This window comes from Gobio gobio (assembly GCF_949357685.1).
Source record: "Gobio gobio genome assembly, chromosome: 8".
NCBI classification, from domain to species: Eukaryota; Metazoa; Chordata; class Actinopteri; order Cypriniformes; family Gobionidae; genus Gobio; species Gobio gobio.
Genome location: NC_137114.1, coordinates 23,098,126 through 23,122,687, shown reverse-complemented (window position 1 = coordinate 23,122,687; position 24,562 = coordinate 23,098,126). Strand labels below are relative to the sequence as shown.

General features: G+C 41.7%; 2 protein-coding genes across 2 annotated transcripts in view; one reads left to right on the top strand and one right to left on the bottom strand.

Moving 5' to 3' along the window:
* col4a4 (collagen, type IV, alpha 4) overlaps positions 1-8,596 on the bottom strand; it is a 71,264-nt gene extending 62,668 nt beyond the window's left edge. The window contains exons 1-3 of the mRNA XM_079823307.1: positions 8,057-8,596; positions 6,750-6,906; positions 6,294-6,339 (exon numbers count right to left, since the gene is read on the bottom strand). Of these exons, the coding sequence (XP_079679433.1) occupies positions 6,294-6,339; positions 6,750-6,793 (90 nt within the window). The 5' untranslated portion in view covers positions 6,794-6,906; positions 8,057-8,596. The remainder of the gene's footprint in view (positions 1-6,293; positions 6,340-6,749; positions 6,907-8,056) is intronic.
* col4a3 (collagen, type IV, alpha 3) overlaps positions 8,498-24,562 on the top strand; it is a 67,329-nt gene continuing 51,264 nt past the window's right edge. The window contains exon 1 of the mRNA XM_079823306.1: positions 8,498-8,602. Within this exon, the coding sequence (XP_079679432.1) occupies positions 8,522-8,602 (81 nt within the window). The 5' untranslated portion in view covers positions 8,498-8,521. The remainder of the gene's footprint in view (positions 8,603-24,562) is intronic.

Genomic DNA, 24,562 nt, shown 5'->3' with positions numbered 1-24,562 from the left:
AGCAACAGGATTGGGCACCACTGAGCTATAGGAAAGTGGACCTCGATGGCTAGAGAATGAGAACCCTTGGTCTAGACTAGAGGCCAAAAAAGAACATGTAATCAAAAATCAAAATCTGTCAACAAATTTATATTACTTTATACATCTAATTTTCAAGCCTGAAACATAAACTAAATCATCTTTGTCAAGCTGGTACTGTAAATGATCAGGTTTAAAGTCGCTCCTTCGTGCAGTGAGAAAGAAAATATACACATTTCATTCATCTTAATGAGCGACAGGATGTGTACATGCGGGTATGCATTTCCGATACATTTTCCTTAGTATATGTGTGTGTGTGTGTGTGTGTGTGTGAGGCAGCACCTGCTTTGTGACACCTGGTCATTTTTGTCAGGTTTACAACCTTAACCCTAACTCCCTTCGCACAGAATCAGAAAGAACGCCTTAGGCAAAATTACTTATATCTGTGCAGGAACCACAACGTGCCATCAGTAAAACACTCTCACTTTCCCCTATTCTTTAAACTCAAATCAAATTCTGTCATTATTTATTCACCCTTGTGTTGTTCCAAATCTGTATGGCTTTCTCTCTTCAAAGGAACACAAAAGGCAAATAGTCTGGCGGCTCTTTATAGAAAAATGAAAGTGGACCACGTAACTCTATATTCTTCTTTTTTTGTTAGCTTTCTGTGAGGAAAAGACTGAATTTTGGTCATCTTTTATTGAAAAAACCTGACATTCCCCATAGCTCTCCTTGAAACATTTATGAGAGTTCATTGAAGAAGTATGACGTCTGATTCAAGAATCAATCGTTCTTTTCAGTTAATCTTTTATTCTGATCAAGGCTGTGGTTCACAAAAGCATTGCAGAGAGATCGTAGAACCATTGGCATCAATGGACTCTACGATAAATTAGCTCATGGTGCTTCTGAAAAACGCAGCCCTTAATGATTCTTTCACAAATCTGACTGATCCGGTTCTCAAGCTCACTCAATGATCAGGTCTAGAGGAAAAGATTATTATTAAATAGTGACTTAAATTTGGAATGTTTATCACAAAAAGCTATCGTTTAGTGAACGTCACTTTTGTGATGTTTTTATAGTGCGTCCACATTTTTTGAAGTTTGAACACACCAGTATCCATTGCAATTACATACAGAAAGCAACTATTTAAAACATCTCCTTTTGTCTTTCATGGAGGAAAGACAATCATATTTGGAACCAAATAAAGGTGAATAAATGATGACAGAATTTTCAGAGTGAACAACCCATTTAGTTGGATTGTTTACATTAGAAATATGTCGGCATTCCTCTCTTCTTACGTAAAAGCAGGGATGGGCATCGATGTAGACGATGTTTTCTTATCTTCTCAGTGATATCTTCTCAGTACCATCTCTTTCTGGCTCTCCATCTCTCTTCATTCTTCCCCTGTTCAGTGCTAGTGAAGGTATGATGGCAATCTCCATCAATCTACCCTCATAAGTAATGTTCTGTATCCATCTGTACCTTTGGATTCTAGCCACAGAGATGATGCCTGAAAGGAGGCCTTATGGGCCAACGAGGCAGACTACAATACACATTTGTCAATAACCTGGTGGGAATGCACATACATACTGTACAATAACAGAATGCATTCCAGTTAACTCACTCCCAGATCAACACTTTTTCTCATGGGCGATTGGTGATAAAAGACGTCTTAACCCTTTTCCAGAGATTTCTGGATCCCTTATGCCATCATAACCCCTTTGGATCATGTGACACTTTACTTCAAAGGCCACTCCATGCCATTGAAATCAAAAGATGAGTGCATGTAAAACAAAATATTGGTTCTATAGTTAAGATCTGTTTTAACATAGCTCAATGAAACACCCATATAGGACAACTTCATCAATACCTCCATCTCAACATCAAGCTAAAGAGGCAGTCACACCAGACATTAGACCAAACCTAGTGAACTGTTTCACAGTTTATACAAAGGTTATACTTTCTTAATGTGCAGTCACATTTGTGACCCTGGACCACAAAACCAATCATAAGTTGCACGGGTATATTTGTGGCAATAGCCAATAATACATTGTATGGGTCAAAATTATATTTTGTAAATTTCCTACCATAAATATATCAAAAATATATTATTAGTAGTAATATGCGTTGCTAAGGACTTCATTTGGACAACTTTAAAGGCAATTTTCTCAATATTTAGATTTTTTGCACCCTCAGATTTCCAAATAGTTTTATCTCGGCCAAATATTTTCCCATCCTAACAAACCACACATCAATGGACAGCTTATTTATTCAGCTTTCAGGTATAAATGTATGAATCGCAGTTTCAAAAAATGTAATTTACTTTTATGACAGGTTTACCATTGCTTGGTGAACTTTTGCAGGATAAATCCAGTCATTTTAATACAAAGTCCCTAAAGGAAATGTTTTATGAGTAAGTGGAAAGTTTATCGGGGGAATGCAAATGTTTTGTAAGCGATTATATTGAAATATCATTTTTACATCCCCACATCCCCTTAGGGGCTCCGTATTTCAATAGGAATCCACATGTTCGGGAGTTTCACATGAGAGGCAAAAAAGTACCCCATGCAGATTTCAGATTGCAGATTGGTGATGCAAATTTGTCACATTGACCAAGCTGCTTGGTTTGAAAGTGACTTGTGTGTGAGCACCAGTGTTGGGCACGTTACTTTAAAAAAGTAATTAGTTATAGTTACTAGTTACTTCTTACAAATAGTAACTGAGTTAGTAACTGAGTTACATCATTATAAAAGTAACTAATTACCAGGGAAAGTAATTACTGCGTTACTTTTTTTTTCTTTCAAATGTTCAAATATGTCAAATAATTTGGATGCCCCCAATATTAGATATGTTAAATGAATGAATTGGACACTAAATAGAATAAATTATTATTATAAAACATTGTACATTAATGTGCACTATTGTAATGTTGCTGTGGGGCAATGTGAGAGACACCTATCAAATTCAATGCATTATTGTAAATATTATCAGTAGGCCTACTATAGTGTAAATATTGTGTAAATATTATCAGTAGCCTACTATACTTTCCTGTGGTAGTGGAGCTCACGCTATCACCTGGGTTTTTAGCCACTAATTTTGTGGCATATGATGATGTGAGGCGCTTCAGAATCACTTGCCACCGGCGTGGAGAGACTCTTTCTTCCTGGGCATAAGTTGCACGTTACTTAAATATTCTTACCTTTCACCTCAACGAGGGAAAAGTAGCGCTTATACTTCCAATTTGCGAAAGCTACCTTTGAAGTCGTTGGACTATCGCTGAATGTGTGTGTGTGTGTGTGTGTGTGTGTGTGTGTGTGTGTGTGTGTGTGAACCATAGACCGTGAAAAAAAATAGGTGTGAACTCAACCTATCAACTTCAACCTTGTCTCCCACCCACCAATCATCCATCATCAGTTATGTGTACCACCGCACCCACCCCCAACACGCATGGCTGGTGCGCGCGCACACGCACACACACACACACACACACACACACACACATTGCAGGTCCGACTGACAGAGAGCCTGTTCGGATGAAAAGCGCTTCAGTGAGCTCAATTATAGTAACGCGACTAACGCCGCATTTTTTTCCCTCAGTAACGCTAACGGCGTTGTAACGGGAGAAACAGTAATTCGTTTGATTACTCGTTACTGAAAAAAATAATCCCGTTAGTAACGCCGTTTATCTGTAACGCCGTTATTCCCAACACTGGTGAGCACTTCATACTTCGCTACACCAGTGGTTCCCAAACTGGGGGGCACGGCGCTATAAAAAGGAGGGCATTGCATGATTAAGAGAAAGGGTTCAGTCAGCATATAAAGTATGTAAAAGAAACCACTTCAGGGTCCCCACTGCAAAATTGTCCCGCTTATTCGGCTACTTGCAAGGATTTTGCAAGCAAGGTCATGCCCAGTGATTGGTAAAGTTACTTTAAAAAGTAATGCATTACAATATTGCGCTACTCCCTAAAACATTTACTAATTGCGTTACTTAGTTACTTTTTATGGAAAGTAATGTGTTACATTACTTTTGCATTACTTTTTCTCACCTGGGCTGGGCTTGTTTGTTTGTTTTTTTAATAACGACAAAAAAGTTCTATTTTTTGGCAAATGTAAAGGCCCTTTCACACCAAAAGTGAAATGAATAAGCCTCAAGACTGAAGGGAATTAAAATTCACGCCTGTACAGTAGAGGGCGCAGCTCAAACAAACCTTTCTGCCATTCTGGATTGAAGAACAATGCTTACTTCAGCAATACAAATTTTACAAAAATGAAACACAAATGTGATGTTTATCAGTAATTTTTGCTTATTAGTATGGTTGAATTGGATAATCAAAGGTCAGTAGCAAAGACATCGGTTAATAAAGTGAGATTATATACATAAAGTATATTTGTGTAATTTAATATATACTGTAAAATGATTGCAAGTTTGTGTAATATTCTGAGATTGCATTTCACCGTTTATTCATTTCAAGTAACACAGAATCTGTTTTTTTGCAAGTGAGATGAGTAAATGCATGCTCACGTTTATTTTAAAATTACACTGCACACAATGTTCACACAGTGCACACAATGGGCCTCATTCATGAAACATGAGCAGAACGAATTTGTGTGTAAATCGTTCGTAAAGCCGCTCTGATGTAAATTTTCGAATTCATGAAAATGTTCGTATTTTCAAAATGTTAGTTGGTACAAAAGAAATTTACAACTGCTCCCTACCACATGTAAATGGTGCGTAAAACATTTGAACGTTCTGTGTTCTAATTTAGGCAAACTGATGAATGCATTTTGATGCACTATGTACCATAATAATATTTCAAGAGTTGATTTGCCCCATCTTTTTTTTTTTTTTTTTACTGTTCAACGTTGGGTAATAGCATAGGGTAATAGGCAGCGCTCGTCACTGTCACTTTTTACCCGGCAGTCCAATCATAGTGGAGGAGGGGCGGGACAAAAACTACACCGACTGAACAACAATAATGGATAGAATAATGGTAAATACTGCTTCGTACTGCATTTTTTATATTCAGTAATATTCTTCAAAATTAGATACTAGTAACACATTACTGCCATGGATATTCTGTATCATATTTATAGAAATCAAAGTATCTCAGATGGAAAAATGCTTTCAAAAGCTGGCAGTTTTCAGAAGAGCACCAGGCATTTTTAGCTGGCTAAAATGCTTTGATGGACACATGATAATTTAATATTTATTGCTAGTCATATGTCCAATTAGTCTCTTCAGCATTTATGTAATATACTGGAGCCAAACCTTAGAAAGAAGTCCAGAAGATTACACAGTGTTCCTGCACACGTCATTTGCAGTTGTAACTCATGGGCGGGGATTATGCCAATTATGAATGAGCGTGCACGCGCGTCCTATTTACGAATGTTTGGAATTTTCATTAATATACACACGTTTAACTACCAAATCCATGGTATACGAAGCGTTTGTGAATCTGGAGGAGAGTTTTCGTAAATGTCCCTTTTACGCGCAAATTACTCAGAATTTGCTCATATATTTACGAAAGTTTCATGAATGAGGCCCAATGCCTGGCCACTTACGATTTCTCTCAACAGGGGGACAGGAGAGCTGTCAGTCAATAAATGGAAAAACAAAGTAACTCAGATATGTCGTTGTAAATTTAAAAGTAATGCGTTACTTTACTAGTTACTTTAAAAATGTAATCTGATTACATAACTCAAGTTACCTGTAATGCGTTACCCTCCCAACACTGGTCATGACTGAAAGGGAGGGGGGTGGGGGGCTTGAAAATATTTTTCTCTACAAAAGGGGGGCTGGGAGAATACGTGTGGTAACCACTATTGACAATGGACCTTTCTGTCCGAGAAATTTTGCAGAAATATCGCTAATGTGAGAACACCTTCAGCATCCGACCCGTCAAGAACATCATATGCTCAACATACAGCAGCAACACAAATGCACTTTTGATTTCAATAGAGATTAACATTAAATGGATAGTTCACACAAAAATTGTATCATCATTTACTGATCCTCGTGTTGTTGATCCTCAACCTGTCTGACTTACTTTCTTCTGCTGAACAAAAAAGAATAGTCATACTAGTTTGGAATGACATGAGGGTGTTAATGATGACAGAATATACATTTTTGTATGAACTATCCCTTTAACATGTTGCTAAGCTAATGATGCAATACTGTAATATGCAACACATACAAACACAGCTTTTACCATGTCCACCTGAATTCCACATGCCATTTGACTCTTTATTAAGATAATACAAAAACAACTCACCCCCAAAGCTGTGTGTATCATCATAAGTGCCAATAAAAGCCTTGTGCTGAGAAAAAAAAAAGACATATCGAATAAGACATAAGTAAAGAAGTTAGATGGCTCTGTAAGGCACATAGCCTATATACTACCATTCAAAAGTTTGGGGTTGGTAAGTCTACATTTATTTGATCAAAATACAGTAAACTAGTGATATTGTTAAATATTATTTATGATTATTATTATTTAATTTAATGATTATTATTATTTAATTTAATGATTATTTATTATTATTATTATTATTATATATGATGATTTGGTGCTCAAGAAATATTTCTTATTATTATCAATAAAGGTAGGTAGATCTAATCGCCTGATTAGGATCTGTTTGATCTAAATGCAATTAGAATGAATTATAATAAATGTCATAAGACATGCAAACAATGATAACGGGAATACTAGGACAATGGGGACTCTTACCAGAAAAGGAGGCTGATCGAGGCGATCCGGTGGGGGCGTGTCATCTCAGCTGCCACTCAGGGCATTCGCTACCTGTTGGCCTTTCTCCACTGCCTCAGAATGGTGTGGTCAGTGATGTAGCTATGACTCCCGATGTCCCGACGGACAACTCACCCACCTGAGGGAAAAATTAAGAGATGGATGGGTAAGTCACTGTAGGAATAAACAGATAAACAATAAATAAGTGCTGTAATTGACAATTGGGTAAAGGCAGATTCTCCTTAATTAACATTCCCAATGGCTGACAATATGGCAGAGGGGGTGATGTGAGAAGTGGGGGTGAGAAAAAAAGAGACAGGCTGAATCAATAGATGGAACTGGGACAAAGTTTATCTTTCCGGATGGCTTCTTTTCCATTACACACAAGTCGAGAATGACAAAGATTTTAAAGCGAACTCACTGACACTGACAATGGCCACATCAAACTAGACAGCATGACAGAGAGCTAGATGTATATCCAGGCCATACTATGACAAAAAAAATCATTATGATTATTAATAATTCATAAATTATTTATTTATCAGTTTCATCTCCAAGCCATAACATTTCTCATACCACTTTCTGACCTAATTTGATAATGAATTTTAGCATTGCTAACAAACAGTTATCGTAATGGCCGGCTACAACAAATGTTTTGAAAACTACAGTTGATCTCAAAATTGTGTAAATGTCAAGTACAAAGAGTGCTGCTGCTGCTGCCTACCTCACTACCTATTGAATTGAATCATACCAATGGTTGCAAGACTACAGTAAATTGAAATGGGAATGTTTTACATTATAGTGTTCCTTAGTGGAACATTTACTAGTGCAACCAGAGAGCTTCGTAGAATTTACTCAATTCAAAATGGTAAACACATTACTGCAAACTTGTGTGGATGTAATAACACATAATCTGCTGATCAGTTCTGCCATTTAACATTAATTAACAACATCACAATTCAAATTAATGCAGACATAAAATTATGATTTATTACAACTGTTTTGCCCGGTAAATCCTCCATATTTTCACCCAGAAACGTACAACTTCTGTCATGTGCTGGTCATGTAGACTATGTACACAGTGATTTGACCCCGTTATTCATTTATAATAGCTAAAATTCATTGCATTACATCTATTGACAAGAAGCTATTCGTCTCCTTTTCTAAAGACTCGCATTAAACAAAACCAGTCCACCTTTTGGAAACAAATACACGACATTCACAAGTGCAAACTTTTACCCAAACACCCAATTGCATCATGTAAACAAAAACGAAGTCAAAATCCTCACCTGCTCCCGTAGTTTCCTGTGGCACCCGCGGCTTTACATTAACGCGTAAAACAGAGTGCACGCAGAAAACTTTATCAGAAACGCGCAAAGGAGTCGGTAAAGTGAACATGAGTGCACCACCGTGCCCGCTGCGCGGCTCAGCGTGGGTCGGTGTGACGTCATGGGGTCGATTTAACTATCCAAACTTCAACGCATAGTGCGGAATACACCAAACACACTTCCCTGTTGAACTCCCGCTGATTTCATATATCTTATGGATTCATTGACAGTCCAAAAAGTGTAAATCAGTTTCTTAAGTGCAAGTTTATGCTTTGTTTCTGAGATGGTCGCAGTGCTGCAGGTGGTTTCGGAGGTATATTTGGAGATCCTGCTGTTCCATTCTGGACTCCCGAATAACGTGTGATCCTGAGATTGTCGCGGACTGGACCTGTGAGAACTGTGCTCGGGTTCGTTGTCTATGAGAAAATGGATTCTTGCTTGATATTGCGAGCGACAATTGTCGGAATGATGTTGCTGGGACTTCTTACACCGGCACGAGCTAAAGGGGTGAGTTTAATAGACCATGGTTGTGTCTTCTAAAACGTTTTACACATTTTTCTCCAACATATATTTTTTAGGGCACGAATAATTTCAACGAAGAAGAAGAAAGTTAGCCTAACTAATTGACGTATGTGGAGAGGGGGCTGAATATAACAGTTGCAATGTTATTTATTAGTTCAATATGACATATGTCAGAGCACTGAAATATGAACTAATATCAAACATATTGAAAACATGTCCTTTTAACCATGGTGAGAATTATGTGGGAGTACTTAGGCTAGCGTTTTCTTACTAGTTAGACACACGCGCAACAAAGTTGCGTGTACTTGGGATGTAACCATAGCAACAGTAGGCTGCTGTTTATATTCATGTCGGACGGTACATAAGTGTTGTTTAGAGTTTTATTAAACATTGCATTTACTAATGACTAAACGATTTGTTTATGAATACCTTTTAGATGAGCTGCAGTTACAAGTCATTGGGGTACGCGAGATAAACAGATTGTGCCTTGGACAGAATTTTCCTTCAATTGAAATGAATAAGACTGTATTTGAAATCATTATTAGTTACTTACACCTTTTAACTCCAGTAGGGGCGCTCAATTGTGACGTCAAAGCGCCAATCAATCAAACTTCACAGATCAACTTGGGCTGTACTGTATTATGTGACAATTATGCTTTCAAAGGGCTTCACTTCTGAGGAATGTTTCCCCATACCTCATCTTCGGCTCAAAGTTTAGCCCTGTGTGTGTGTGTGTGTGTGTGTGTGTGTGTGTGTGTGTGTGTGTGTGTGTGTGTGTGTGTGTGTGAGAGAGAGTGTGTGTCAAGTTTGCAATCTGATACCATTATGGTTCTGGCACAGTACTTTTTTAAAAGGGTAATTCTCAGCATTTTCCAGCAAATAAATCATTTAATTGGCTTCCTAAGTCGACATATAGCAGTATTTATTTTGCAGTATCATACTATTTTAACTATGCATTTATAGTTTCCTTGTCTTTTCTTTTTTTTTTGCACACTCTGGTATTAATATTGAAGTTGTTTTACAGACTTTGACCACTAGAGGAATTTAGCAAATTGATTATTTTCTTTCTTTCTTTCTTTCTTTCTTTCTTTCTTTCTTTCTTTCTTTCTTTCTTTCTTTCTTTCTTTCTTTCTTTCTTTCTTTCTTTCTTTCTTTCTTTCTTTCTTTCTTTCTTTCTGTCTGGGGTTTTCAATATGATCATCTTTGTGTGAATGCTCCCCATCCTAAAATTTAAAAGGCAGTTATATATTTTCATATATAAAGACTAAATTAGTACTTTCAAAATTAATATTGTATAAAAATGCGTAAATTTGTATTTAGAATATATATATTTATGTTTTCTACTCACTACAGCCTAGTACTGTGCTATGCTGTACTTTACTGTACTGTAGATGTATTATTTATTTATTAATTTTAGTCGATTTATTTAATTGAATCAAAGTTTTATGTTATGCATTTTATTTTTCATATTAATTTTCATCTTATTTTTTATTATTTATTTATTTTTTACATTTTTACACTGTTTTTCTTTAGACTTTTCCACAGACCCCCAGCACCGCCTTGCTGTCCTAGAGCATGTCATATGCAGTTACATGATGTTGTTGTGTTGGGATGTTTGGCTGATTTGTGTGTGTGTTGTTGTGTATGAGAGCGAATGTGTGGTCAGTATAATTCTATGTGAACCTATGTGAACATCTCTCTGTCGTTATCAGAGACAGACATCTGTTTATGCAGGCTCTGTCTTGTCTTTGCTGCCCCTTATCCAGACCATGTCTCACACACACCTCTGTCTCTCTCTCTCTCTCTCTCTCTCTCACGCCCTCTGCCTGTCTCTTTCCATCTGTGACGTACACACACACACACACACACACACACACACACATCAACACAACTAAATGCCACATTTGAAGAGTAAACTTTGAATTAGATTATATTCATTTAGTAAATTCAGAGCTTTTGGTTAAGTCTGTTATTTGTACTGTTTGTTTTGCTGGAGATTTAGGCCACATGCTTCGGGATTTCCATGTTGTGTCAATTACATTGTCTCGCTGGAGAGAGTTTGTCAAAACATGACTCCAGCTAGCTACAGAGAGCAACATGTTTGTGTTCAAAGTAATACGGAGAAAGTCCGAGATGTTTTTTTTTGTGGCTTGGTGGAAATGCAGGAATAAACCGGGAAATGCCAGGAATGTTATGAAGTCAATAACCTCAGCATCAGCCCTGAGGGTGAAGATATCATGGAGGAGAGAAAGAAGAGCAGAGGGAAACACAAGAATCTCCTCTCTTCTCTCCTCTCGTCTCTTCTCCACTGCTAGAACTTAATCCTATATCCCGACTGTGACCTGTGTGTTTTTAGTCCCTGGATTCAGCTCATTGTCCAGCCTGCCTGTTGATTCAGAGTCTCTCTATTCATATAAAGCCAGTAGGACCCATCGTCGCCCACCGGGGGATTTGCAGATCCAGTACAGACCCCGCCACGTTTATCTTTCTGCGTGTTTGACCAATCAGAAGGCCTGACTGAGCTCAGTCATTCCAGGCCGCAGGAAGTCAGAGTGCTAGTGATGTGTGTGTTCGATGGCTGTTGGGAAGATGATCAGGAGTTGGAGTCTATCACTTTTCCAAATAATTTTAGCTGGTGGAGATGGAGAATAAAATGGATGACATTCCATAGAATTGAAGCAGGAAGCTGTATTTAGGTACCTGAATAACACAGAAGACAAGTTGAGAGAGTGAGAAATCACCTAACAACCACCTAGCAATTATAAGTCTCTATACTGACACGTATATCAGATATAGGCCTACACTACCATTCAAAAGTTTGGTATCAGTGCGATCAGTACGAGGCAAATAAATCTGCATGGGGAAAATGTCCAGAGTGTGAAACTCCAGAGTCCTGATCATGTGGATTCCTATTGAAATGACTGGATTTTGCTTAAGAAATTCTGCAGAGCTGCTGTAAATGTGATTGCACCTTAAAGGATTAGTTCACCTAAAAATGAAAATTCTGTCATTAAATTCTCGCCCTCATGTCGTTTCAAACCCGTAAGGCCTTCGTTCATCTTCAGAACACAAATGAAGCTACACTATATTGCCAAAAGTATTGGGACACCCCTCCAGATCATTGAATTCAGGTGTTCCAATCACGTCCATCGCCACAGTATAAAATCAAGCACCTAGGCATGCAGACGCTTCTACAAACATGAAGAACACAAGAATGGGTCGCTCTCAGGAGCTCAGTGAATTCAAGCGTGGTACCATCATAGTTTGTCACCTGTGCATTCATGAAATTTCCTCTATACTAAATATTCCATGGTCAACTGTTAGTGGTATTGAAGCAATTGGGAAATATTTTGAGTGGCCTTCAGATTAGCTCAAGAACAGTGCATGGAGAGCTTCATGGAGCACTAAGTGCAATGCAAAGTGTTGGATGCAGTGGTGTAAAGCATGCCGCCACGGGAGACGTGTTTTCTGGAGTGACAAATCACGCTTCTCTGTCTGGCAATCCGATGTACGAGTCTGGGTTTGGCGGTTGTCAGGAGAACGGTACTTGCCTGACTGCACTGTGCCAAGTGTAAAGTTTGGTGGAGGGGGATTATGGTGTGGGGTTGTTTTTCAGGGGTTGAGCTTGGTCCCTTAGTTCCAGCGAAAGGAACTCTTAATGCTTCAGCATACCAAGACATTTTGGACAATTTAATGCTCCCAACTTTGTGGGAACAGTTTGGGGATGGCCCCTTCCTGATCCAACTTGACTGCGCACCAGTGCACAAAGCAAGGTCCATAAAGACATGAATGAGCGAGTTTGGTGTGGAGGAACTTGAGTCCTGACCTCAACCCGATAGAACACCTTTGGGATGAATTAGAGCGGAGACTGCGAGCCAGGCCTTCTCGTCCAACATCAGTGCCTGACCTCACAAATGCGCATTTAGAATAATGGTAAAAAAATCCCATAAACACACCAAAACCTTGTGGAAAGCCTTCCCAGAAGAGTTGAAGCTGTTATAGCTGTAAAGGGTGGGCCAACTCCATATTAAACCCTACGGATTAAGAATTGTATGTCATTAAAGAACATGTAAAGGCATGCATCCCAAAACTGTTGGCAATATAGTGTATTTTTGATGAAATTTGAGAGCTTTCTGACTCCACCTAGACTGCAACGTTATTACCACTCTTAAGGCCTAGAAAGGTAGTAAAGACATCATTAAAATAGTCCGTGTGACTACAGTGGTTCAACATGGATGTAATGAAGGGACTAGAATACTTTTTGTGCGCAAAAAAACAAGGACTTTATTCAACAATTTCTACTCTTCCCTGTCATTCTCCTACGCAGTTCGCTTAGTAAATACAGGGCAGCGCTTCCGGGTTCTACATCAGAATGCTGGATCCGTATTGGCCATCTTTTAACAATGTCTTTCCTACCTTTCTGGACCTTTCTGGAGCTCTCGGATTTCATCAAAAATATCTTTATTTGTGTTTTGAAGATGAACAAAGGTCACATGAGAGTGAGTAATTGATTGACACAATTTTCCTTTTTGGGTGAACTAACTCAAGAAACTTTACTTTACTCTTGCTGCTTAATATTTTTGTGGAAACCATAATACATTTGTTGTTCAGGATTCTTTGAAGAATAGAAAGTTTAGAAGAACAGTATTTATTTGAAATATTTTGTAACATTTTTTATAAATGTCTTAACTGTCCCTTTTAAAACATCTCCCAAACTTCTAATCTAATTTGTGTATTTAATTCAGAAAATGTAAAAAACTAATTTATCAGGAAAATCCTGTAGAATGGGTGTGTACTAAGAGATTTTCAATAATTTGTACTTCTCTTTACATCTGGTATGTATTCTGACAGCGTTTCCTGATGGGTTTCCTTTGTGTTGTGTTCAGTGTAATTGTTTTTGTATTACTGTCAGTCAGCTTCCAAGGGCATGTTAATACAAAGTAGTGTTTACTGACAGTCTGCCTGTGAATTTGACAATTTTTCTGTGGATACAAGAAGAAATTTGGATGATGACTACACGCCTTTCATGGGCAGTCAAACATTAGCTTGATTATTCCAGACAGATATCTGATTAGTGCCAGATCATATGCATACTTACACACACACACACACACACACACACACACACACACACACACACACACACACACACACACACACACACACACACACACACACACACACACACACACACACACACACACACACACACACACACACACACACACACACACACACACACACACACACACAACACTCCATCTAACAGTGTATGATCTAAGAGACTAGGGTGTTTATGAATTTTCCCTATTCATTGCTGCACTGCTCTTAAGTCTGGGCATAGTTCACCTATTTAAAACCAACAACCGTGCTTTGCTGTGCTCACATTTCACACTTTTTTCAGTCTAATTTTCATTCCATTCTTCCTTTTTTTTTTTTCAAAAGGCTCGTCACATTTTATCTGTTCTCATCCAACAAATTCATATTTCATCAGTTATGTTCTTCTTTTGTCCTCCATTCTCATTTAGTCTTTTCTTGTCTCATCACTTTTCATCTCATCTGTTCACATCTTCTCTTCTCCTCTTGTTTTCTCACCTATCTCATCACTTTGCATTTGTTCTCTTTTCGTTTTGTCTCATCTCTTTTTCCCCCTCGTCTTGTCAAGTCTCGTCTCTCACTTATATGAAATCATTTTTGACGCATAAAATGATTTTACAAATGATTGATGAATGTCTTTTTAATGCGAGACGTGTTTTGTACAAATATTTTGAGTATGTTGGTGTGTGTGTGCTCTGTGTTTACCTGTCAGAACGTGACTGAACCTGAGCACACCTGCATAGAGGCAACGCATCTGTGAGCGTGCACAAATAAACTCATTCTTGCAGAGCCTTTTGAAGCATCTTCAAGCCCCCAGCACTTGGCAACCGGGACTCAGGGCCGTTCTCAATCATTTTTAGATCTCTCAGTAGGCCGCATATTTCATTACATGTGTCTCTGTCACTCTTTGAACATTGAAGTCTGTGTCTTATGATATATCTTATCTGCAGTGTCAACAGACCTTACGATTTTGAAGAGAGGCAACAAAATTTGTTAAAACTGATAGTAGTTCATATTTTAGGTACGTATCATATGTTAAGATTTCATGCTTTTCAGACATGGTACCATGGTAATCTTTAACGTACCATGATGCAGAAGTCTCCTATGCTCACTAAAACCGGTTGTACACTGTGTGCTTTTGGTCATGATTCGGCCATCTGATACAAATTTTTCAATTCCTAAAAGATTCCTCTGATCCTAGGCTAAAATCTGAAGTCTTAGATCATTAGTTTGACATGTTCACCGGCAGCAGATTAATGACCGTTGCGATAAAATTTTACTTCAGACGAAATTCTGGCAGTGTCAGAAGATTTGGCGCACAATTCTGCAGTGTGACTTCTCCTACGACGACCATCAAATTATCTTAATTTTTCAAGACAAACTATGACCAAAATGAGCGCTAGAGATGTCTTTGTAGCCACCATTTCAGTCCTGCATGTAATGCAGCTCACTGTCACCGAATGCATCATTGATTGATGATATAAAACTCCGGAGTTTTCTTGCGTGTGTCCGTTTTTAGCGCGCCTTGACTATTGTACAGTCTGACAGTGTGACATGGCTTACAGCGGGGATCATGTCCGTACACTCTGACAAGGAACAAAAGTAAAGGACTACTATAAATCGCTTAGTGTGCACCCGGCTTTAGGTTGAATTTATTTGATTAAAATTGTAATTTATTCCTATGATGCAAAGCTGCAATTTTTTAAGCACCATTACTCCAGTCTTCAGTGTCACATGATCCTTCATAAATCATTCAAATATAGACTTCTTTCAAAAACAATTAAAAATATTAGTTATTCCAAAGTTTACTCTAAATATTTTGAATGGATGTGGGGCTCTACTAATTCTAGTGCACCCTTGTCCAACAAGTTTTGGATCTCTGTTGAAAGAGCCAGATCCTGATGAGGATCCTGGACCAGCATTGGATGAACCTGGGTGCTCACCGGGGGTCTGTGGCGGAACTGAAGACAATATCCCTTCTTAAGTGTGTTGAGAAGCCACTTGTTGTTTGTAATGCCTCTCCAATGATGTAACTGAGACGTAGGGTGAGTTGGTGGCCTGAACGGAGATCGGGGTGGTTCAGTTCTTGATGACAACCTAGGCCGATAATCCTGTTGCGGCGGCTTGTAAGATTGCCCTTGTCTATGCTGCTGCAGAATGGAATGACGAACAAGCACCTGCTATGCAAACAGTGCAGGGTAACTCCCACTGCGCCCAACATGCTGGGATCGGGATTCCGTAGCCCGTGCCCTGTGCTCAAGAGCCTCCTGAGCAGCTGGGCCGAAGACCTGACCAGGTACTATAGGTAGTTGACGAAGGTTGTTGCGACATACTTCTGGAAGCTTGGACTGAGCTAGCCGGCGTAACAAGCCAAAGAGCCTTTCCACGGGAGAATCCTGACAGCGTTATATACACGAACCAATAAATCATTAGTACACCTGCATTCCGGATTGGGGCAGCGTAACTGCTGCTTAAAGGCCTCATCCGGAGAGACCACCAAAGAAGAAATACACGGCTCTACAGGAGGCTCCTGGGCGTGCTACACAATCCGGTTTGGAAGTAGGGGCAGAGCAAAATGCTGAGAAAACAACCTCAGTAAAGTCAGGACTGCTAGGTATCAGAAAATCCTCTGGTCGAACAACCGGACGATGCAAGAGGTTTGAAGGCCCCAGTATCTGAGAAGGTAGGTCCAAATTCAACTTGATTGTGTCTTGCAATAAAAATGCCACTGACGAACCAGCACCTTGAATGCTTTAGCTCACATCACTATGAGAGTGCTGAGACTGAGCATGCACAGCAGAAGTTCTTCCTCTTAAGGTGTATAATGATCCTGCTCATCAGCGACTAAAGAATCTGAGGCTGCTAAAGACCATGTATCCAATTCCTCCCTAGAACACTCAGCTGCTGGTTCGAACCTGGTCAACAAGGAATTAGGTACTGACGCTCTCACTTCCTCACTTGTGCACTCAGTAGCAGAAGCAAAGAACCTCGCCAACAAAGCCTGAATGTCCTGCACAGCATTACCCCCAATTTCCACCGGCTGCGGAACGGCTCCGCTGCGTGACAGCTCCGTGTTCCGTCGTCCGTCAATACCCACCAGGTCCGGATTTGTTGCGGAACGGCTGCGGTCATGACTGACAGCTGACGTCACGAGGCCCCATGTAATCTCGCGAATTCTGATGTGATCACGCGATATGTAGTTTCTATAAACAGAACTACCAAACCAGGAACAGTTTTCCATCCTTTTTAATGTTGTCCTTATAAAAAGGATGTGAGGGGTCATAGATGATGGGTTGATTCTGTACCTCAATAATCAGCATTTCTTCATCCATCGTGTCAACGGGGTTAAAACAAGCCTGTCTCCGCCCATTATGACGTTTTCAAGGTGTAGTGTAGGGAAAAATGAGCGCCGTGTATTTTATTTTGAAAATTAAACGGATCTTTTATTTTGTTTCTGGCTGTTCTGTTTTGTCACTTGACTTCCTGTCCTGCGTACTCTGCCCTGTAGTGCTGCGGAGCGCTCCGGCATCCGGCAAAAATAGAAGCTCTGCGTATTTGATGCGGAGGGCTGCGGATCGCCGGAACGCAGCTGTAACGCATTCAGTGGAAATACACTCATTGACTTTAATGGAAACCTATTGACTCCGCCGCCGTGACGGAGCCGTAACGCAGCCGGTGGAAATTGGGGGCTCGATACCTCAGCTACCTGGTGCGATAGTGTTGCATCTGGGGTCTGCTTCTTACTGAAGGACAGGTAAAAATTTTGCCAACCTTTGTCATATAACCTCCAAAGGCATCAAATTACATTCTGGGCAAGGGTCAGTTAAAGCCTCCCTGAGATGTTCGATTCCTAGACAGGCAGGGCATTGAATATGGGCATCCATAAGGTCCATAAGACCTGAACATGTAGAGCATGAGGCAGTCATAACGTCTATTCCTTTAAGAAAAACAACCCTGGTCAACCAATGGGTTAATAGCAGCAATAAATATGGCACTCCAATAATACATGTGTTAAGTGGTTGCCACAGTAACTGCATGTGCACACCAAACAATATGCGCAGCTGTAACACAATTGAGTGCAATAGGTATGCACACGTGGTGAAACCAAGAACCCTGGTTAACCAATAAGTTCTCACAACACTCACCTCAACTCTAGGGGGCGGAACACTGCGTTTGTGAAGACCCTGGATAACAAATGGGTCTAATCCAATCCAATATGACTTCAAAGTAATCAATCCAACACAAAATCGCGTATCTTTGTTTTCTTGTGACACAACTACAGTGGGGAGCAAATACCAACCCAAAAAGCAGTGCACACCCGAGCGAGATCTCTCCGCCAGAATGACAAAAAGACAGAGCGTGACATAGTCGGAGCTGATATAGCTTCTGTCATGTCATTGGTTGAAGTCACGTGTTGCTGAATTGATACGAGATTCTCGATGTGATGCGCAAGACGCGGCCCTTTCCACCATGTTTGACCGTCTCTGGCGGTCTGGAACAAGTGAAATAGAATCTGTTTTTGAGTGAGATGAGTAAATGAATGCTCACATTTAGTCTAGAACTACAATAACCGTCATTCACACACAGTTCCTCTGCGCTTACTCCTGATTTCTCTCAACATGGGGACAGGAGAGCTGAACCTCCCCCAGTTTCTCTTGAAGCCAATACTGAAGTGACTAAAGACTGCAATTCATCGACTGGCCGCTAGAGACAGGCTCCAGAAGGGAGCAGAATCTCATTGAGCCCCATGTTAAATGCCCAACTTTACAGCAGGAAAAAAAAACATGTTTACTGCCTGGGACAAATTGTGATTTTGGTCTATACAGCTAATTTTGCCCTTCATGACAACTGTGAGGGGGCTGAATTTTCGGAGTGACGCGCGTCTTGGCAGCAGCCAACTTTACGCTTCAAAGCTTCTCTTCAGAAACTTACGGGTGACATCATGGACACTACGTCCATGATTTTTTTTACATTCTATGGCTGTTAGTCAATAAATGGAAAAACAAAGTAACTTACATTACTTATTTGAAAAAATAACGCATATATTTAGTTGTACAATTAAAAGTATTGCGTTACTTTACCAGTTACTTAAAAAAGTAATCTTATTACACAACTCAAGTAACTTGTAATGCGCTAATTTATGAAGATTAAAAAATGTGATAGGGAAAAGAGGCAATAAAAAAAAGCCAAGTATCCCACTACCGGAATAGGCTAATCACATAAAGTACACAGTATGAAGACTTCAGTGATATCAATAGCTTAATAAAAGCTCCGATCACATGTCCAGTTATTGCCTGTTATTACACACTTTTGCATTCAATAATGACTGATTGCAACCCAAATTACTGAAATTGCTTTGAAAATGTCATTGCATAGTGTTTGTAATGGCACTTTTCCTAAGATCAAAAACAAACAGATGAAAAGTCTTCCTCTTCTCCCAAAACTTCATGAAAAGTCTTCATCCCAGTCTTCATCCCTCTCTTTCTTCAGGCAATTGCAGGTCTGTATCTGATTCTAGTTGTCTAGTCTAGTCTGATGATATCTGTGCTAGGGTATCTGGTTCTGGAGTTCCACAGCACAGTGATCCATCATGACTGATAAGATGAACATGCACATGCACACACGCTCCCAGGAGTTCAAACGGGCCTATGCATGCACCCATACACACAAAATACATATACATCACATATAATTGCACATCACTTGTACAATTGAACTGAAATGGATTCCAAATTGTTAAACATTCCTGAACTGCTCCATTGAAGCCTCACATCCCTGTTTACTGCGTTTCGCCCCTCCAGGCACGTGAGAGCATTAATGTGAGTGTTGGTGTATGCCTCTCTATTTTCTGTTAGTGTTACATGCTGGGTAAAACCCAAACAACCTGTGTGTACAGATTGTCTATCACAACCCGTCTGATCGTGGTTTGTCTGTATGCAGACTCTCCCATTCTTCAGAACCACGCTTAGACAATGCACACAATGCCAGACAGATTTGGTTACAGTGAGAAACAAGCGCTGCCCCAACGACAAGGGTCTCGCTGATCTGAGATCATCAGGAGACATGTTGTGTCTTAGTGTGTTCAAGGGTACGTGAGACAGACAGGTCCACCCTGTGTATCTGAACTTTGATATCAATCAGATGTTTTTTTCACTTTAATCAACTATGGGCACTTGTCATTCTTTACTCACCCTCAAGCTATCCTAGGCGTATATGACTTTCTTCTTTTAGACAAATACAAACAGAGTTATAATAAAAAAATGTCCTGACTCTTCCAAGCTTCATAATGGCTGTAAATGGGGGTCGAGATTTTCAAGCTCAAAAAAACGCATCTATCCATCATAAAAGTACTCCACACGGCTCTGGGGGGTTAATAAAGACCTTCTGAAGCAAAACGATGCATTTGTGTAAGAAAAATATCCATATTTTAAACTTTATAAACAGAAATAACTAGCTTCCGATAGACGGCCGTACACATCAATTTATGGCGAAAGAATAACCCCTGACCTGACACATGACATTGACGAACGTTGAAGCACAGAGGAAACCCCGATCACAAATTTTAAGTATAAAATGAGAATTTTTAAAGAGAAACGTTGGAGGATTTCGATATAAGAGAAGAGGAGCTTGAGTTTGTTGCCCAGCCCTATTTGTTTGAACTGCAAGAGGCGTCAAAGCTTTTCCGCTATTCCTACATACCACATCATACATTGCGTCAGGAATTATTCTTTTTACTCTTAAGTCGACTTGTGTAGGCCGTCTGCCAGAAGCGATTTATTTTAATTTATAAAGTTTGAATATGGATATTTTTCTTACAAAATCCCGTCGCTTTGCTTCAGAAGGCCTTTATTAACCCCCCCGGAGTACTTTTATGATGAACGGATGCACTTTTTTTTTAACTTCAAAATCTTAACCCCCATTCACTGCCATTATAAAGCTTGGAAGAGCCAGGACATTTTTTTCTGATTGATTTGTCTGAAGGAAGAAAGTCATATAATAATAATAATAATTTATTACATTTATATAGCGCTTTTCTAGGCACTCACTCAAAGCGCTTTTACATACAATCTCCTCAACCACCACCGATGTGCAGCATCCACCTGGATGATGCGACGGCAGCCATATTGCGCCAGTACGCCCACCACACACCAGCTGAATGGTGGAGAGGGGACTGAGGGATAATACCAATCGTATATATATATATATATATGGGGATGATTAGGAGGCCAATGGGTAAATTTGGCCAGGATGCCGGGGTTACACCCCTACTCTTTTAAAAATCCTGGGATTTTTTATGACCCCAGAGAGTTAGGACCTCAGTTTAACGTCTCATCTGAAAGACGGTGCTTGTTACAGTATAGTGTCCCCATCACTATACTGGGGCGTTAGGACCCACACAGACCACAGGGTGAGCACCCCCTGTTGGCCTCACTAACACCTCTACCAGCAGCTACCTAGTTTTCCCAGTTGGTCTCCCATCCAGGTACTAACCAGGCTCAGCCCTGCTTAGCTTCAGTGGGAAACCGTCTCCGGTTACGTATGTAACCTAGGTTCCCTGAGAACAGGGAACGAGACGCTGCGTCAGCTTGACGCTAAGGGGAATGCCTCCAGCGTGACAGGTGTCTGAATTACAATCGAATCACATCAGTCCTACTGACCGGCGACAGCCAATGATGTCATCAAGGTGCGACCAGGAAGTGTAAAAGGGCTCCTTTGCTAACATGACACCGCCCTTCGTCTTCAGGGACTGTCTGGCAGGCAAACCCTGAGGCATGGCAAAGCGACGCAGCGTCTCATTCCCTGTTCTCAGGGAACCTAGGTTACATACGTAACCGGACACGGTCTCTTTCGAAAGGGAACTCGCGCTGCGTCAGCTTGACGCTACGGGGAATGATATACCCACGCTGCCATGCCGAGGGGAGTGCATGCCTACTGGCAGTGACAACTGTCAGGACAAGCAAATTCAATTGAAATGCCTGAACCAACCCCCCCCCCCCCCCCCCCCCCCAGTCACAGAGGCAGCATTCCCTTCGGTCATAGCCCAAGCTATAAGCCTGAGTAGGAAGCTTCAAACACTTAGAGAAGTTCTACCCAGGCCGCTCAAAGGCCTGGATCCAACCCATTCAAAGGAAGGGGGTTCCTTTAAGGGAATGTGGCCAGGGGGCCCTAGGGCGCCCCAGCCAGCCACTACCGCAACCAAGGAGGCCTAGCTTGGTGCCTTTTTTAACGGGTGCTTCAGCCGGGCCATCACTGTCTGTTCGATAACAGAGCCTCTGAATACTCGCCTCCTGCAGAGGCATCCAGTCCAAGGGACTGCAGAATGGCAGTGTCCTCCTCTGTCCGGATCTCAGAGATGGGAATCCCGGAGAGCAGTACTCAGCATAGCGCTTTCTACCCTTGCCAGCGAGGGGAGTTAATCTGCTCGATCCTAGGATCTACTGAGCTATTATCAGATAGAAACACTCAGGAGGCCAGACTGGCCTAAAAGCTGATCTAATTGGTAGGCCACCCTAGGGCCCTACGACCACCAGATCAGGCCCAGGCAGCTTCGGCTCACATACGACCCTCCGAAAGGAGGGGAGCTTAAAGGGGGCTGCCCGGTAGGTAAACCAGGTTGCAGGCTGAAATCCCCTCCTCGAGGACCAAGTAGCAGAAGCGACACCAGTCGCGCTAGGGTGAGACCTTACTCAGATGCTGCCGGCTAAGGGCCGGATCACTGATAGCAGGCCACCACTAGCTGTCAGCGTCATGCCAGTTAACAGTCCTCGTACTGAGAACCAAAGACCCGTTGGGGAGGCCTAGTGAGGCCCATTGTATGATGGAAATATATGCCAGAGAAGCCTGAGAAGCCATGCTCAGGAACTCGCTTAGAGGGAGGCCTGGTGAAGCCTACTACCTGATAGCAGTTGAAGCTAACTGTCAAAGTAGCTGGAAAACGGAAACTCGTTTTCTCAGGGAGGCCTAGTGAAGGCATACTACCTGAAGGTAAAGCTACACCAGCTAGCCGAGTATCCTGACTCGGGAACTCACCCTCAGGGAGGCCTAGTGAGGCCTACTACCTGATAGCAAGCCTTAGGGAGGCCTGGAGAGGCCTACTACCTGATAGCAAGGTATGCTAGCTACCCGAGCATCCTAACTCAGGAACCCGCCCTCGAGGGAGGCCTAGTGAGGCCTACTACCTGATAGCGGGCCTGCAGGGAGGCCCAGTGCAGCCTGCTACCTGTTAGCGACTCGTGCTAACTGCTTCTCTGGTGACTGGAGCCCAGGAACATGCCCTTAGGGAGGCCCGGCGAGGCCTACTACCTTACGACCAGTCTTCAGGGAGGCCTAGTGCGGCCTACTACCCAGCAACAGCCTAGCAGCTCCTGTGCTAGCTGACACGGCGACTGGCAAACAGGAGCCCTCCTTCAGGGAGGCCTGGTGAGGCCTACTACCTGCCAACGGTTCATCACAACCTGCCAAGTGACTGAGCCCAAGAATGCGTCCTCAAGGGAGGCCTGGTGAGGCCTGCTACCTCATGCCGAGTCTTCAGGGAGGTCTGGTGCGGCCTACCACCCATCAACGGCTTAGCAGCCCATGCTAGCGGACACAGCGACTGGCGAATGGGAGCCTGCTTTCAGGGAGGCCTAATGGGGCCTACCACCTCACAGCAGGCCTGCAGGGACGGCTTCCTGGTGGCAGGAGTGAAAAACTGTGATGTTATAACCTTGGGCTGACAGTAGCTTCTCTGCTGGCTGACAAAAATTAATATCCAACTGCTAACTAGGGTTATTAGTTGGGAAAATCTGCTACTTGAAGCCAACATCGTTGGGGAGCAATATATATAACGCAATACACATGGGGCGAACTTTGCAGAGGCCTGCCAAGGCTGACTACCTATTTTCCAGGTTGCAGCTAATAAATTGCCAACCTCCCCAAACGTCGGGACTCACTCGCAAGGAGGCCTATATCTGAGGCCTACTACCGGACCTGGAGTCTACTGCCAAGACTGCCCCAGCTGGCTACTCACAGCCAGCTGGCCTACAATCCATCCCAGCCTAGCTGGGTGACCCATCCCGGAGGCCTCCAATTCCTTCTGGAGCCAACTGTACAATGGTGCAGTCTTATCGGCAGCGCCTACAAGCACTGGAACCTAATCACATTGTCCATAGCAGGGTACTCTGCAAACCAAACGCCTTGTACCCCCTAAGCGGGGGGAGTACCACAAACGCCACCCACCTCATGAAGGTCCTAGCTTTAATAGCGGCCTACCATACTGTGTGAGGGCGTCAGCCATGGCATTGCTCTGGCTACAAGGGAGCTCACGACCAAACCTACATAAACCAAAAGGTTGCGAAGTGCTGCTCAACCCGAGCCATGGGTGAGGCAGAATGATACAGAGCTACGTGTGGAGGTACTCAAATCTACCCTGCCTTGTCAGGGGAGTACTACCAACTGGCCAGGGCATATACAAGAAAAGCCAGCGCCTGCCAAAAAACTGGCGGCTTCTAAAACTAGCTCTGGAGGGCCGGGCTGAGCTATGCATACGGAATTTTCGTACTTGCATGACAAACGCCTTAGCCAGTAGTCGTGGGGCAGGGCTAAGTCGCTATCAATTCTGCACAGCACCAACCTGCATTACTAGAAAAAGCCCCAGTAAGGGGGCGGGCCTACTCTGCATAATGCTGGGTACACACCAAAAGATTTTTTACATCTTATAAGATTTTCAAAATGTGATAGACCACACACATGAGGACAAATAATCCTAGATTTAACCGTTTTGCTCCTATAGTGTGTGGTGTGCCATGATGTGACAAAGACAGCACACCACACACGAACAGATTTTCAACCCGACTGTAAACACAGGAA